Source organism: Sciurus vulgaris, assembly GCF_902686455.1.
Source record: "Sciurus vulgaris genome assembly, chromosome: 1".
NCBI classification, from domain to species: domain Eukaryota; kingdom Metazoa; phylum Chordata; class Mammalia; order Rodentia; family Sciuridae; genus Sciurus; species Sciurus vulgaris.
Window position 1 is genome coordinate 37,562,879 of NC_136461.1, and position 14,914 is coordinate 37,577,792.

Sequence of the window (14,914 nt, forward strand, 5' to 3'; positions counted from 1 at the left end):
TGAAGATTTGTGGCCACTCTGTGTGGGGCAAGTCTATCAGAGGTATTTTCCAACAGCTCAGATAATCAGTAACATTTTTTAGCAACAAGTATTTAAAGCATGTACATTATTAGACATAATTCAACTGCACACATAATAAATTTTGATATTGTATAAATATAGCTTTTATGTACTGGAAAACTATACATTCATATATAGTGGAAACAATAGTATATTCATTTTAATGGAATTATTTTTATGATTATGAAATATCCTTTATGACTAATACTGATGGATAAAAACTACTTTATATGATATTAATATAACTACAACAGTTTTCTTATGATTATAGTAGTGAGCAAAATATTGCCCATGGACAAAGTTGTTTAAATCTTCATTCTAAAATCTGTAAATGTCATCAGCAAATAGGGATAGTTTGAGTTCTTCTTTTCCTATTCGTATCCCTTTAATTTCCTTGGTTTGTCTAATTGCTCTGGCTAGAGTTTCAAGGACAATGTTGAATAGAAGTGGTGAAAGAGAGCATCCCTGCCTTGTTCCAGTTTTTAGGGGGAATGCTTTCAATTTTTCACCATTTAGAATGATATTGGCCATGGGCTTAGCATAGATGGCCTTTACAATGTTAAGGAATGTTCCTACTATCCCTATTTTTTCTAGTGTTTTGAGCATGAAGGAGTGCTGTATTTTATCAAATGCTTTTTCTGCATCTATCGAAATAATCATGTGATTCTTTACTTTAAGTCTGTTGATATGGTGAATTACATTTATTGATTTCTGGATGTTGAACCAACCTTGCATCAATGTATATAAATATAGATACATATGTCTGGATCTATACATATAGAGAGGGAGAGAGTCAAAAAGCATACACATATTGTTTTACTTACTATGGAGTGATATCCTGATAAATCCATTGTAATTTGAAAATATAAAAAGTTAAAAATATACTTAATACACTTCACCTGCCAAACATGATGGTTTAGCAACACAGTACACTGTGGAGGATCAGTTGCTTACTCCTGATTGCATGGCTGACTTGGGAGCTCCAGGCTGCTGCTGCTGCTTAGCATCACAGGAGAATAGTGACCCACCTTTCACTGGCTCAGGAAAAGATTAAAACTCAAAATTCAATACTAGAGTTTGTGGCAGATTAAAAGTAAATATGAAAGGCATTTACAAGAGAAGAAACAATAGTTTTAGTTTCATGTTGATGTTGTAACAAAGTACCACAAATTGGGTGGTAAAAAAAATGACAAAATTTGTTATTTTATAGTCCTGAAGGCCAGAAGTCTGAGGAGGGTCTTTCAGGGCTAAAATCAAGGTACAGGTAGGTCTGAGAGCAGGCACTGGGGTGAGGCTACGAAAGGGACACTGATTACCAACGAGCAGGCCCACACAGCACTGGCTATTCGTGAAGACCTTGAACATCCTTTACTTCCTTTGCTCTTTACACCAGATCTGGGAGAAAGGTGCCAAGGCTCACAAAGAGGAAGCAGCTCTCCCAACAATGCATAACTTAAAATGGCAAAACCTGCCAGCGCTCAGGCAGCTCCGCCTTGCCTCACTTCTCACCCTCTGCAACCCCTTAGCGCCTGAAGGGAGGGCAGAGGCCTGGGAGAAACTCAAGAAGTCCTTGTGTCTTGCCATTTCCTTTCTAGTCGTCAATCTGTGCAAGCCGAGGGACCATTGGTGGCTACTTCCTGGCAGGAAGGTCTATGAGCTGGTGGCCTGTGAGTGGACCTCCCTCCTTCCCCTCCCAATGTGGAGCCTCAAATTCCTGCCTCCTCCCACTGATCAGGAACTCCTCTCAGCCTCTCTTTCCGGGCCAATGGAACAGCCTCCCACTCTGATCCACTCTGCAAGCTAGTGACCCGCTAACACACCCTTCAGACAAGTGTCCCATGGGCACCTCCTAGGTATGGGCACCAGGGCTTTCAAGAGTTCACAGGAAGCCTCTGAGTTACAGGCAATGGCATGGGCTGGAGGGCGAGGCAGGGAAGATCTTTTTTTTTTTTTTTTTTTCCTTTTTGAAGGTGATACATCCACTTATACAAAACAGCAGGCAAGTGAGGGGAAGAGCAGGCAAGTTAGGGGAATCAGCTGAAATCCCCAACCATCTCAAGAAATGGATCCCCAAACCTTCACAGAAAACCCAGTCTCTCCCATCAACCCACCCCACATTTCCACCTGTCCTCAGAACTAACTTCCTCCTCCCAGAATGGCAGGGAATGAGGTAAGCCCTGCCCAGGAAAACTAACAGGAGAACCCTCAGCCCAGTGGAAACTGGAGCTGTCCACACACCCAGGCATGTCCCACTCACTCACTTGTGAGCACTCACACCCACAATTACACACTCAGTCACACTCACTCACACATGCACTCCTATCCCTGCTCATACATTTGCACTTTCACACTCACATTCTCACAATAACACACTCAGACACACTCACAGCACCAGCCATTGTCCCACCTGTCCTGGTTCTCACAACCTCCCCACCCACTACCTCCACACCAAGAGTGGAGGAAACCCAGGAGGCTGCAGGGCTCTCTGCTAGGGTTGGGTGTCTGAGGTAGGAAGAACTAGAGGCAGGGACCTCTCAAGCTGTCTAGCATGACAGAATCCCCAGGGCTGTGGGGGTGCTGAGGGCCTGAGAGCTCACAGGGACAGGGACAGTGACAGGTCACTGGAGCTGCCAGCCGCACCCACATTAGGAGAAAGAAAAGTCCCTGGAAGTGGTTCTGCTCAGTCATGGCCCCCACTAATTACAGCCCTGAAAATAATTCAGGTCAAGAATAAAGAAGCAGGACAGTGGGCTCCTCTGACCAGGTCCAGAGAGGGCCTAGGAACCCAGGCTGACTGGCGGTTCACTTGCAGAGGGCAGAGCTCTGGGTCCCTATGTGGGTATAAGGGAATCCACAGGCCTTCCAGCAGGAGTGTCCCTGGCAGGTTCCTGTGTGCCCACCCCATCCCCCACCTAGTGTGGGAACCCATGAGGAAAAGAGGATGTGCTGCCCAGGGCTGTGAACTGTGCCTCCGGCACCAGAGACCTGGGTTCAGCCTGAGGCGGGGCCCACAACCATCCCTCAGGTCAGGGACGCTCTGTCCACTACTGCTGGAGCTGTGTGTCTGGCTGTCCACCCAGTCCTGAGACTGTGCTCCAAGAAGGGCATGTGGCTGGAAATCCACAAGAGCTGAAGCAGCAGCCATCCCTGCTTTGGAAACTCAAATGGTCCTCCTCCCCCATGACCTCGTCCAAATCTTCTGGGTGGGGTGAGGTGGACATGCCTCACTGCTCATGGGAGACACTCTTCCTCTGAAGCCAGGGGCCCAGTCCTCTCTGCTCTGGTTAGGTGGTCCAGCCCAGCCCTGCCAGCACCTGGGCCACCTGAGAATGAGAATGAGTGTGTGCCTGAGTGCATGTGAGTGTGCATAGGTCCATGCTTTGTGCATATGTGTGTGTGTTTGTATGTGTGTGAGTGCCTGAATTATGCCCATTTATGTGACTGAATGTGAGTGTATGTGTGAAAATGCACGTGAGCACTTGCATGTGTGTGGAAGTGAATGTGTATATGTAAGTGTGCATGTGAGAATGTTTGTATGTGAACATGTCTGTAAGGTGTATGTGTGAGCCTGAATATGTTCGTGTGTGTGAGTGTACATGCAAGTTTGTGAGTGCATATGTGTGTGCACGTATTATGTGTGTTTGAGTGTGTGCACATGAGTGTATGAATACAACTGTGTGCACGTGTGTGTTTGTGCACGTGTGTGTGTGATTGCATGCACACATATTGGGGTGGAGGCATCACCAGGGTCTCAGCCACATCAGGCCACACATCTCCATGCCTTTACTCTGCGCTGTCACTTCTCTGAATTTCTTGATCCTTTTCCCTTCTTATCGCTTTCTATTTCCCAGCACCTCTGGGAACAAGGTGTTGGGAAGAGGTGAGTGTCCAGATTTTATAGCTGAGGAAGATGAGGTTTTAAGAGAGAAAGTGATTTTGTTAAGGTGACACAGGGTATAAAACTGGAGCCTAGCTCTTCCCTTCAGCACCAGTCCTGTCCCAGCTGCCTCTTCCCAGCTGCCCCCACCCCCTCCCACCCTCCCTCTTTTGGATCCCATCTAATAAGACATAACATTGAACAAATGTTTATTAGGTGTCAAGCACCATTTGTCTAATGGTTATGGGAGCCAGAAAGCCAAGATTTGAATCCTCATTTGGTTATTTATTTGTTCTGGGACTTGGGCAACTTACTTATCTATGCCTCAGTTCCCTTATCAGTAAAAAGGGGATAAAAACTGTGTTAATCAGTTTTGTGTTACCAGAACAAATATTGGATATAATCAGTTTATCAAGAGAAAAGCTTTATTATTACTCACCTCATGGCCAGGGAGCAAAAGAGAAAGAAGAGGAGACTAAGGTCTCATAATACCCTTCAAGGGCATGTTCCCTGTGACCCAAGAACTCCAACTAAGACTGGCTTCTTAAAGATTCCACCACTGCTCAATAGTGCCAAATTAGGATAAAACAATTCCTGAAAAATTTACCCTGAGTTAAATTATATCATTTTGGAGTTGGTGTAGTTTGGATAATTGTCCCCCCAGAGACCCACATGTTAAAAGCTTGGTCACCAACTATGGAGGTATTGGGAATTGGTTGAATCTTTATGTGGTATAACTCACAGGATGAAGTTAGGTCATTGGACTGTGTCCTAAAAGGGATTTGAGAGACGTCAGTCTATTCCTTTTCCTCTCTTATTTACTCCTGACCTCCCTGAAGTGATAAACTTCCTCTGCCATATGTTCCTGCCATGATGTGCTGCCCTACCACAGTCCCAAAAACAATATGGTCAATTGACCATGAACTGAAACCTCTAAAAGGTGAGATGAGATAGTTATCAGAGGTATTTTATTACAGTAATGCAAATGTGAATAGTACCAGTGTCTTAGCTATTATAGTATGCCAATGGTTTTCTATCCTTGTAGCATCCTCAGAAGTTCTTAAAACCAAACCTGGGAATTTCTCTAACTTTTCCAGTACGTCTGCATGCAGAACATGATTCCAATGACAGTCACGTGCTATGTTTACGGAAAATCACTCAAAATCCCAAGTTCTGCCATTCTTATGGGTCTTCCTCTTCCTCCTAATGGATCCTAACTTATTAGGATATTAATACTGTAGGGATTCAGGATCATCAAGAAGTAACTTAGAGACGTGAGGAAGATCCTACCTTCTCAGTGTTTCTTTCAGAAAACCGTGGTTTCTGAAGTGTCATATCTTGGTCTTCTTTTAGAGACTAGTTCTTGATGAATATTTATTGGATCGAAAGCATGCCAGAAAAGACTATTTATGCTCATGATTACCGTGACCATGACATTTGTATTCCTATGACATTCTGAACTGATGATTGTACATGTCAAAAAGGATGTGCTGCTTTAAAGTGTCCTTTCTCTGCCAATTTTGAGGCCCTCTGAGATTTGTTTCTCATTGTCATATGATTCTTTGAGATAATTTCAGATACGGGAAAATTGTTCTTCAGGATTACATTTCAGAATTCTTCTACTAGTCTTTGTTGAGTTCTAGGTATCCCAATTTTCAAATTGCTTGGGATTATACTCAGCTAACACACGCATGATAGTTAAATAGGAATTAAGTTTCATCTGTACTGTGAATTTGTGTATGTACACATAACTGAAAATGCATCATTATGACCACTAAAAAGAAACAAATGAAATACCTTGTGATTTGACAAAGTGTTTATGTAGAAAAAATGCTCTTTGTGTTATACATGCTTGTATAGATATGTGTATGTACATGGATAATAAAGGGGGAGAACTTCTGCTTTCTCATGGAAATGAAACCGACAGAGGAAAAGGAATAAGTTTCTTTATTAGTTTGTGTTATTTAACATGTTATAATGAGCATGAATTATATTTTGAAAAAAAATTTTAAAAACTATGAAAACATAAAAGGACACTTCTATTTCTGTGGTATGGAAAATTCCCCCCAACGCTTGCAAACAACTCCCCCTACCCCCACCTTTCTCTCTCTCTCTCTCTCATACACACACACACACACACACAGCAGCAGCAGCAGCAGCTTTAACAGCAATAGCCACAGAAAAAAGTAAAAGAAACATTTAGGAATGCTGTATTTAAGAAACCTTTCTTCCATTACAGAGATGAGTGAAATTCCTGAAAATGAAATCTAAGCAGAAATTTCCAACTCCAGAATCATTTATTATAATAGTAGTTATTAAGAACAGTTTTTTCCTAATTTTTATTAAAATATATTAGTTATACATAATAAGGCGTTACAGGGAAATATTTCTATATCTGTGTACAGTGTGTACTAATCAAATTCTATCTCCCTTTCCCACCCCACCAACACCAATCCCAATCTCTATTCTACTTTCAGGGTGACTATTTTTAGCTTTCATGTGTAATAAGAAAGAGAACATGTTGTACTTGTCTTTCAAGTCTGGCTCATTTCATTTGAAATAAATCATTTAGTTCCATCTACTGTTCTACAAATGATGGGATTTGTTTCTTCTTTATGTCTAGATAATAGTCCATTTTGCATATATGTCACATTTTCTTTACATTCACCTGTTGACCTGAATCTAGGCTGATTCCAAGTCTCACCTCTTATGAACAGTTTGTAATAAATATGGCTGTGATGAAATCTATTGGTATTAAGCATAAAGTTAAATACAGAGTGGTAATCAAATGCCAATAAGTTGATTAGGAGTATTTGGAGAGGTTTGTTAAGTTACCTAAGCAAGAGAGGTGAGTTTTAGCTGTCTTTCAGATATCGGAAACTAGAGGTTCAAGTAAAGCTCAAAACTCAAAGAGCCTGAAGGTTTACATCACATAAAAACTCTTTCTAAAAATAAACAGAGAGAAATAGAATTTTTTGCAGCATTACATATAGTGACAAAAATTGGAAATAGAATGATGCAAAAACTATTACATGCTAAAATAAATGAATGTTGAGAAAGATGCCATAAAATGAATTTTAAAGCAGATAAACCTACATGATAACATTATAAAATACAACTGCTAGGTATCATCATACCTGGATCAGATAATGGAGAAAAATGATAAGAAGGATAATATATGTAACCCAGATGTACAAGAAAATTGGAATTTCACTCATATTAAGCTTTATTATATTGAAGTATTTTAAAATTATTTAGATTGATAATAGGTAAAGTAAAATATGTCTGCAGTATCTAATTCAAGAAATATTTTGTAAATATGCAATAAGATTAATATTTCTTTTTGTGGGTTGTATGTGTCAGACGGAAACATGTAATGGAGAAAATAGCATGAAATTGCTAAAATATGGACAAAGTTAAAATTCTCTGAAATTGTTTTATTTTTTAGAACAAATTTAATAGTTTGATGAATTTTAGAGATTTTAAAATTGGTTTTAAATTTTCAAGGGTCTCATGGGTCTCTAACATAGCACAGGTAGAATCAAAAAATATTTAAACAAATAGAAGAAAATGTGTATCAGGAAAAGTTTGAACTATACCAAATTGAAAATAAAGGAAAACAAATGATAAAATATAATACAATAATGTAAGAAAGACACAAAACACAAAATAAGGCAATGGAAGCAAGTCTAATTATCTGGATAATCACAGAAAGTTTAAATGAACTAGGAACTATAATTAAACCATAGGTGGATTTAAAACAAAATTCATCAGTATTATATTTAAGTAAGAGCTAATAATAAATTAAGACTAGAGAAGGTCTGAATATAAAAGGCAAAAAAAATAAAAATAAAAACCAAAAGAGTTGGTATAGTTGGATAATATTTGAAAATATAAGAACTAAGATGTTAAAAAAATGCTTCAATATCTAATCATAAACATTTCAGTTTCTTTCCAAACACAAATGAAACAACAACAAACAGGGATCATATCTTATGATTATTAAAGTCCCTAAACTTCAATAATAGGCATCATACAGGCAACATTCTCTGATAACATTGAAATTTAGTTGGATACCAATAAAAAACGATGAAAAATAATCTATAGCCTTTTGGCAGTTTAAAAGCACTCTAAATAATTATAGTTAGAAAGAAAATATATAATAAAATTTACACATAAAGATGATTCTACAAGGATGAAAGATATAACCCAACATGTAAATCTTCGTATTTCCTCATATAATAATAGGCAGAGAAACTAGATAGCTAAACCAAATCTCTGGAGAACATTACCAACAAAACTAAGTGACAATGTATACTTGTGAAGATATGAGTATGATTGGAGGAAAAACAGGAACTAGTGGATACAGGCAAAGAAATGTGTATAATACAGTATGTATAATAGCAGACCTTGAAGTGTGAAACCAAATAAAGAGAGCAGAACAAATACTAAACATTACAATGCAAAAAAGTCATGAAATTAACAATAACAGATTTCATCTATGTATTGACCAAGCACTTCATATGCAAGAGGATGCAGAACTAAACCATTATAAGCAAGACACATTCTATTAAAATTACTGGACATAAAGCAAAAAAAAAAAAATCATCTGGGCATGTAAGTAGAAGAAGTGACACAAAAAGGAAATAAAATAACCATTGGGTATTTCAACAGTAGTAATTTATGCCAGCAGAAAGAGTGTGATATATTTAAGATATCAAAGATAAGTAAATGTGAACCAAAGACTTATAAACAGAAAAATAACTTAGGACTATGAAAGGTAAGGTCGACATATATAAATATGCAATAATAAGAGGAAGATTGTGTCAAAGGGTCTGTCCTGAGGAATCTGCCAAAGAACAAGCTTTATGAAATCAGGAAAACTAAAAACAGTCAACAAATGATTGACAATGGCCATTAAATATAGTAGTTACTTTTATAAGTAGAAATAGATTAAGGTGAGGCACATGAAAAATCTTTAGTATCATTAATCCTTAAAGGCGAATTAAAATGACAGTGAAATACTAGTATTCACACAGTACAGTAGCTTAAAGTACAAAGACTGCATAACAAACATTGACCAGAACACAGGACAGTAAAAACTCTCATACCCTGCTGGTACAAGCATGTTGTAGTATAATTTAGCAGTTTCATAAACAGTTAATCATACACATATCATATGATGACACAATCAATCCATTTCTACATAATGAATGATAACAAGGAAATGGCCACAAAAAGATGTGCACACAAATGTTTATAACCACTCTATTTTTAATAACAAAAAACTAGAAATTACTCCAAAGTCCATCAACAGTTGAATAATTGAACAAACTCATCATATTGTATGGCATATCAACACAGTGGAATACTATTGTGCTATTCATATAATGACAAAGATGAATCCAAAAATAATTATTCTAGGTGGAGGAAGTCAAATAAAAACAAATATGTACTTTATGATTTCATTCATATAAAATTACAGAAAATACATATTAATCTCTAATAGCAAAAAGCATATAAATTGGTTGCCTGAGGATGGTGGCAGGAGAATGGGGAGGATGGATTATGAAGGAGTATTTAGAAAAATTTGGAATTAAGGCATGTCTATTGTAGTTATAGATCAGAGGATATATGGATATATCAATCAGCATCAAATTTTTCACCTTAAATATGTGCAATATGTTGTACATCAATCAAACTTCAATATAATTTGTAAAAAGAAAACACTATAATATATAATTGTTCTACACTCTCTATAGATATAAAAAGAAGAGAATGAAAGGAGCATATACAAGTTCTTTGGTTTTCTATTAGCATTTTGAATATATCATCTGATTACCTTCTGTTGTTTATTATCTTCTATAACTAAGCCATGGTAGCAGTGTCGTTTCATTCTAGGTGATAAGTCTTTCTTCTTTCTGTTTTTAATCTTTATCTTTCCACTCTTTAACTATGGTGAGTGTATCATTTTGTGTTTATTCCAACTGGAGTTTGTTGAGCTCCTTGCATGTGCAGAACAATGTCTCCCATAAAATTTCTGGGCTTCAGATAGTATATCTATTGAGATAGCTTCAAGTTTACTGGTTCTTTCTTCTATGTCAAAAATGTACTGAATTATTCTGGTAAATTATTTTTCATTTCAGTTAGTTTATTTTTCACCATCAGGATTATCATCTGAAATTATATTGTAAATACAATTTATTATATAATTTAATATTATTTAATAATATAATATATCATAAATATAGTTTCTATTTATTGATTGTGATTGAGTCATTACTACAAGTTATTTAAACATTTTAAACACTATTTTCAGCTCTGTGGGCACATTTATAATAATTTTTTTAAATATCTTATCTGCTAATTCCATCATCTAGAACATCTCAAAGACATTGTCCATCGCCTGTATTTATTTCTATGTATAGGTCATATCTTCCTCTTGTTTTGCATGCCTCATCATAGTTTGTTGAGACTGGACTTTTTACATAATGTTTTGCAAAATATAAATTCTGATCTCCCCCAGTACACAGAGTTTTATTTACTACCATGGATAAGAGTCATCTTAGCAAGTTGGATGTCATTTTCCATGAATTTCTGCTAAATTTTTGGTTGGTCCTTCCTTTTTTTTTCTTTTTTCTTCTCCAGACTAATGTAGCTCAGATGTTAACTCTCTCTAATTGTTTTGCCCTAAGATCTCTACTGTTTCTAAAAACACCCTGTGTTTTCCCTTGTTCTGCTCCAAATAAAGTGCTCTTTGCTGGCAAAGCAGTAGAGGTACCAATCTTTAAGGCCTGTCTCTTCTAGGATAAAATTTTCTACCATGAGATTTAGGGGCAGAATAGAAGATGGGAGTAGGCCCTGGCAAAAAGTTCATAGACTCCTGTTGTTCTTATCAAGATTCAGTAAATGTTTTTGAATAAATACTCTCCGGTTTGTAACATATAACTATTTAACAGAAATCAACAAAATTAAGCAGAGATTAGAGTTTGCTTCCCATATCTTTGTTTAAAGTACTAAATTGTTTTCAAATTCAGTCAAATATCAACACTTTCTTCTCCTTACTTCCTCAGACACAATTACCTGGATTTTGGTGTGTATGGTTTTGTAGTGTGTGTGTGTGTGTGTGTGTGTGTGTGTGTGTACTTATAAGTAAGTGTTCCATATTCCATTGTTTTGATTATTTCAAATTTATATCACTGTTATTAAGCTTCAGTTTTTCCTTTTAACATATACTTATGTTTACCTAACATTATCTGTTTAAAATATATTTATGGCCATGTAAGAAAACTTATTGTATTTATTTATTGAATTTCATTTGCATCCTTAGAAGCAATTGTTTTCCTTCTCTCTCTCTGCCTCTTCTACCCTTCCTATCTTTTACAATTTCATTCAGAGCTGCAATAAATACCTAATCAAAAAGTGGGATAGACTGAGTAGAGTGAATGTCTGTAATCCCAGGTAGTGGGGTGACTGAGGCAGGAGGATGGCAAATTTGAGGCTGGATTGGGAAACTCAGTGAGACCCTATCTCAAAATAAAAATAAGAAAGGCAGGGATATAGCTCTGTGATAGAGTTCCCTTGGGTTAAATCCCCACTACTACCAAAAACAGTAGATGATAAAATTCAATTTGTTCTTATTAATTATTGACATTTTCTCTTCAAGTTGTTTGTGCTAATTTCAAATCACAAATGTGTGCATTTCTACTTCTCTAAATATTCATCATTTTTATATGTTGTGAACTGTGTACTCTATTAGCTGTTTGGAAATATATCATAGATTGTTTTAGCCCATAGTTACCCTAAGATGCAAAGGAACCAGATGCCATTCCTCCATTCTGTGTCTTGGGACCCCTTACTGAACCTCTTTCCATGTCCCCTCCCTCCTCCCAGTCTCTAGTAACCACTACTCCATTTCGTTCTACAAAAATTGACTTACTAGTTTCCACAAATGAGTGAGAACATATATTATTTGTCTTCTTATGTCTGGCTTAATAATAGTTTTCTTTAATATTGAAATACATTTATTTCTATTTTCAGAGAATAACTTACATTTTGCCATGTAGATTAATGGGTTTATTGTTATCCCTTTAACTCATCTTATTGTATTTCCATCACTTTTTTGAGTTAACATAATTTCTACAAGAGCTGTAAATCAAATCTGAATACCCAAATGTATATTTACCTCCACATAGCAATTGGGACATAAGGATATTTGCACAGTCAAAGGGGTTAGCACCTTGTTTCACTGTGGTCTCTCTATTCACGGTTTCAGATGAGACGTTTGATGTCTGTTCTGTCCTTTCACTTTGCATGTGATCTGTCAAGGAAATAAAGTTTACTTAAAGCAGTAAATGCACATCTTACTAAAGGCAAATTGTTGAGATGAGAACATGTTTGAGAACATACTGACTTCCTCCGAGATGCCAGAGATAGTTGGAAAAGCTACAAGAAACCACATTTATTTAGAAATGGCTTAACTTTAATTCCTTAGCTTAAAATATCTCCTGGGAGGAAGCCTGTAAAGAATAAACTTGCCCAAGAAAAGAGCCTGACCTAATTTTCATATTCTTTAGAACTGAAGTAAACATATACACTGTTAAAATTGTAATCAAAAGATATTCTGTCTCCTTGCCCCTGTGTGCTTGTCTCTTTCTTTCAATTTTAATCCTCATAACTTAAATAAAAATAAATTTATATTGTGCTTCAATTAGGAACAACTATTGCGAAATAAAATTGGTGATTGTATCACAAGACACATCAGAAGTTACCTTGGGTCTGTGCTTTTTGTTTTTTGATTTTTTTCTAAATATTCTTATCCATATTCCCAAAACTTGGAAAATTTTGAAACATAAGAAACATGGAATGGAAATGGTCAACTTTTCAACATATAAAAGGAGCTAAAATCCAGTGATAGGGTACAGAGAATATAAATACAAAGAAATAAATCTTTTGAAAGCAAAATCGATCTAATTATTGCAGTTGTTTGTTAATTTATTTAAAAATTTTGCAGCTAAGGGCATTTAAATATGCCACCTGTTCTGATCATTTTCAAATTTGATTATCTGCTCATGAGGTTCTTGCTATGAAGCTCTATAACATTACCAATGTGAGACGTATTCATAGAGCCTAAGTAGTGAGAAATGCAATGGTTTGTTTTTGTCTCTTCATTGCATTGTGTAATCTCTGGTTCAAATATATCGTTTTAATCCTTTTGTCCCCCACATAATTTTTGAAAAAAACAAAATACACATTGACAAAATCTATGAGTGGCTAAATCAACTCTATCATTGTTCTTAGTGGGATAAGAGAAGTGCCATCCATAAATGGTCTTGCAGCTCAATGTAGCTGAAGAGGATATGTTTCAGCTCCTTTGGTCTTCTGCATTGTGACATCAATTAAAACTTCTCCTTGACTCTAGCTTGCTAGTTCCATTGGATCAATAGGTAAATGTGACCTGAGATGAAGAATATTTACAGCATGCTTCCATTTATCATTAATCCATTATTATAAATGGAAATTATAATGACTAGGTGTGTTTTTTTGGTGGCAGAAACTAGTATAAGGAGAACACATTTGTACTTTGCAAATACATACTTATCCCTTGCATTTATTTCATCTCAATGGATGGGATGTTTCTCAACATTGACAATGTAATGGGAGAAGTCTGTCTCCTCCTGCCCAATTTACTATGTGAGATACTTTATGTCCCACAATAGGAAATAACAAAGACATTGCCTAGTAAACCTCATGTGGAAAAGCTGTTTTTCCTACACCATGAACCACACACAATCAGTGCCTTGAAGTGTCTGCTGGGAATTGCAGTCAAGGAATAAGTTCCCCACTCTGAGGCAGTCATGCTCATTGGCATATGTGGACCAGGAACTTCCTTTCAGAGGCCTCATTATTGGAGTTCTTAGCTGAAACAATTTTCAATCATCTCTGCTGATACCATCTATTTTGTGGAGCACCTTGACTAAAACTTCTTCTCCATTCTGACTCAATACATTTCCATTCCTAGTCCTTCCCTGTATACCCTCATCCCTCCTCCTAATCCATAAAAGGGCAGCCCTGTGTAGTGAGGTATTCCCTTACATGCACTACATGTCACCTGAGATTTGGTGAAGTATCATTCCATGTAGAAAAAGGAAGAGCAGTGTGTTAGTCAACTTTTCATCCTTGTGGTCAAAATACCTTACAAGAACAACTTAGATAAGGAAAAGTTTATTTTGGGCTCATGGTTTCAGAGATTCAACTCCACTGTTCTGGGTCCAAGGTGAGGCAGAACATCATGGTGGAAATGTATGGCAGAAGAAAGCTTCTCAGTTCATGGCAACTGGGAAGCACAGAGAGAGAGAAGATACAGGGAGAAGATATAATCCTCAAGGGTACCCCCCTAGTACCCTACCTCTCCCAACCGTGCCCATCTGCCTACAGTTGCCACCTATCAGTCCATTCGAATTATTAATCCATCAAGTGGATTAATCCACTGATAAAGTCCAAGCCCTAATCATTGCTGAAAAGCCCCACTTCTGAACCTTGCTATATTGAAAATCAATCTCCCAACACATGAGCTTTTGGGGACATTCCAGATCCAAACCAAACAAGTGGAAAGCCTTCTGAACTCTAATATTGCTGCAATAGTGAATAAAGACTTGACTGGGATTGTCATTTTGGCTTGTCTTAGTTGAACAACTGAACACCTCTCTGCTCTCAGTAGGTTATCTAAAGAAAACCAGTCAGTGATTGCAAAGATGAAAACAGAGTAGACAGTTCTTTTGTGTTCTGGGTTCTGCGTCTTCTTTACTTAGGGGAAAAATAATTTCTTTGTATTTTGCATAATAACTCACCATGGATTTGCATTTTATTTGAGGGGAAAAGCTGAGGGTAATAAAGAATATGGACATTTGGTTAACCAAGTACATTTTAAATATAGAAGTCTTTAAGATTGTAGGTTACTGGTAGAACACAGGAATT

The 14,914-nt window shown here is 36.9% G+C and overlaps 2 protein-coding genes and 2 long non-coding RNA genes across 11 annotated transcripts in view; 2 read left to right on the forward strand and 2 right to left on the reverse strand.

The window, feature by feature from the left end:
* Positions 1-14,914, reverse strand: part of LOC306670252 (putative selection and upkeep of intraepithelial T-cells protein 1 homolog) — a 201,674-nt gene that overhangs the window by 165,473 nt on the left and 21,287 nt on the right. For 6 of the 7 annotated variants that reach the window (XR_013766360.1, XR_013766361.1, XR_013766362.1 and 3 more), the window contains 2 exons: positions 12,123-12,257; positions 9,994-10,114 (listed from right to left, as the gene is read on the reverse strand). Coding sequence is in view for 1 of the 7 variants with exons in the window: in XM_079154923.1 (XP_079011049.1) it covers positions 10,089-10,114; positions 12,123-12,257 (161 nt within the window). In the remaining 6 variants the exon portion in view is untranslated. Of the gene's footprint in view, positions 1-6,215; positions 10,115-12,122; positions 12,258-14,914 lie in introns of those variants that run through there. The other variant, XM_079154923.1, reaches the window with a different exon arrangement.
* LOC306670164 (selection and upkeep of intraepithelial T-cells protein 8-like) overlaps positions 1-14,914 on the reverse strand; it is a 152,106-nt gene that overhangs the window by 73,332 nt on the left and 63,860 nt on the right. The gene's annotated exons all lie outside the window — the stretch shown is intronic.
* Positions 1,351-8,633, forward strand: LOC306670411. Of its 2 annotated transcripts, none has more exons than XR_013766392.1 (2): positions 1,351-1,913; positions 5,035-8,633. It is a non-coding gene; the product is annotated as an uncharacterized lncRNA (long non-coding RNA). The 2 variants fall into 2 exon arrangements; XR_013766393.1 differs by having other exon boundaries at positions 1,351-1,891.
* LOC306670422 lies at positions 12,264-14,740 on the forward strand. Its single transcript, XR_013766394.1, has 2 exons — positions 12,264-13,046; positions 14,214-14,740. It is a non-coding gene; the product is annotated as an uncharacterized lncRNA (long non-coding RNA).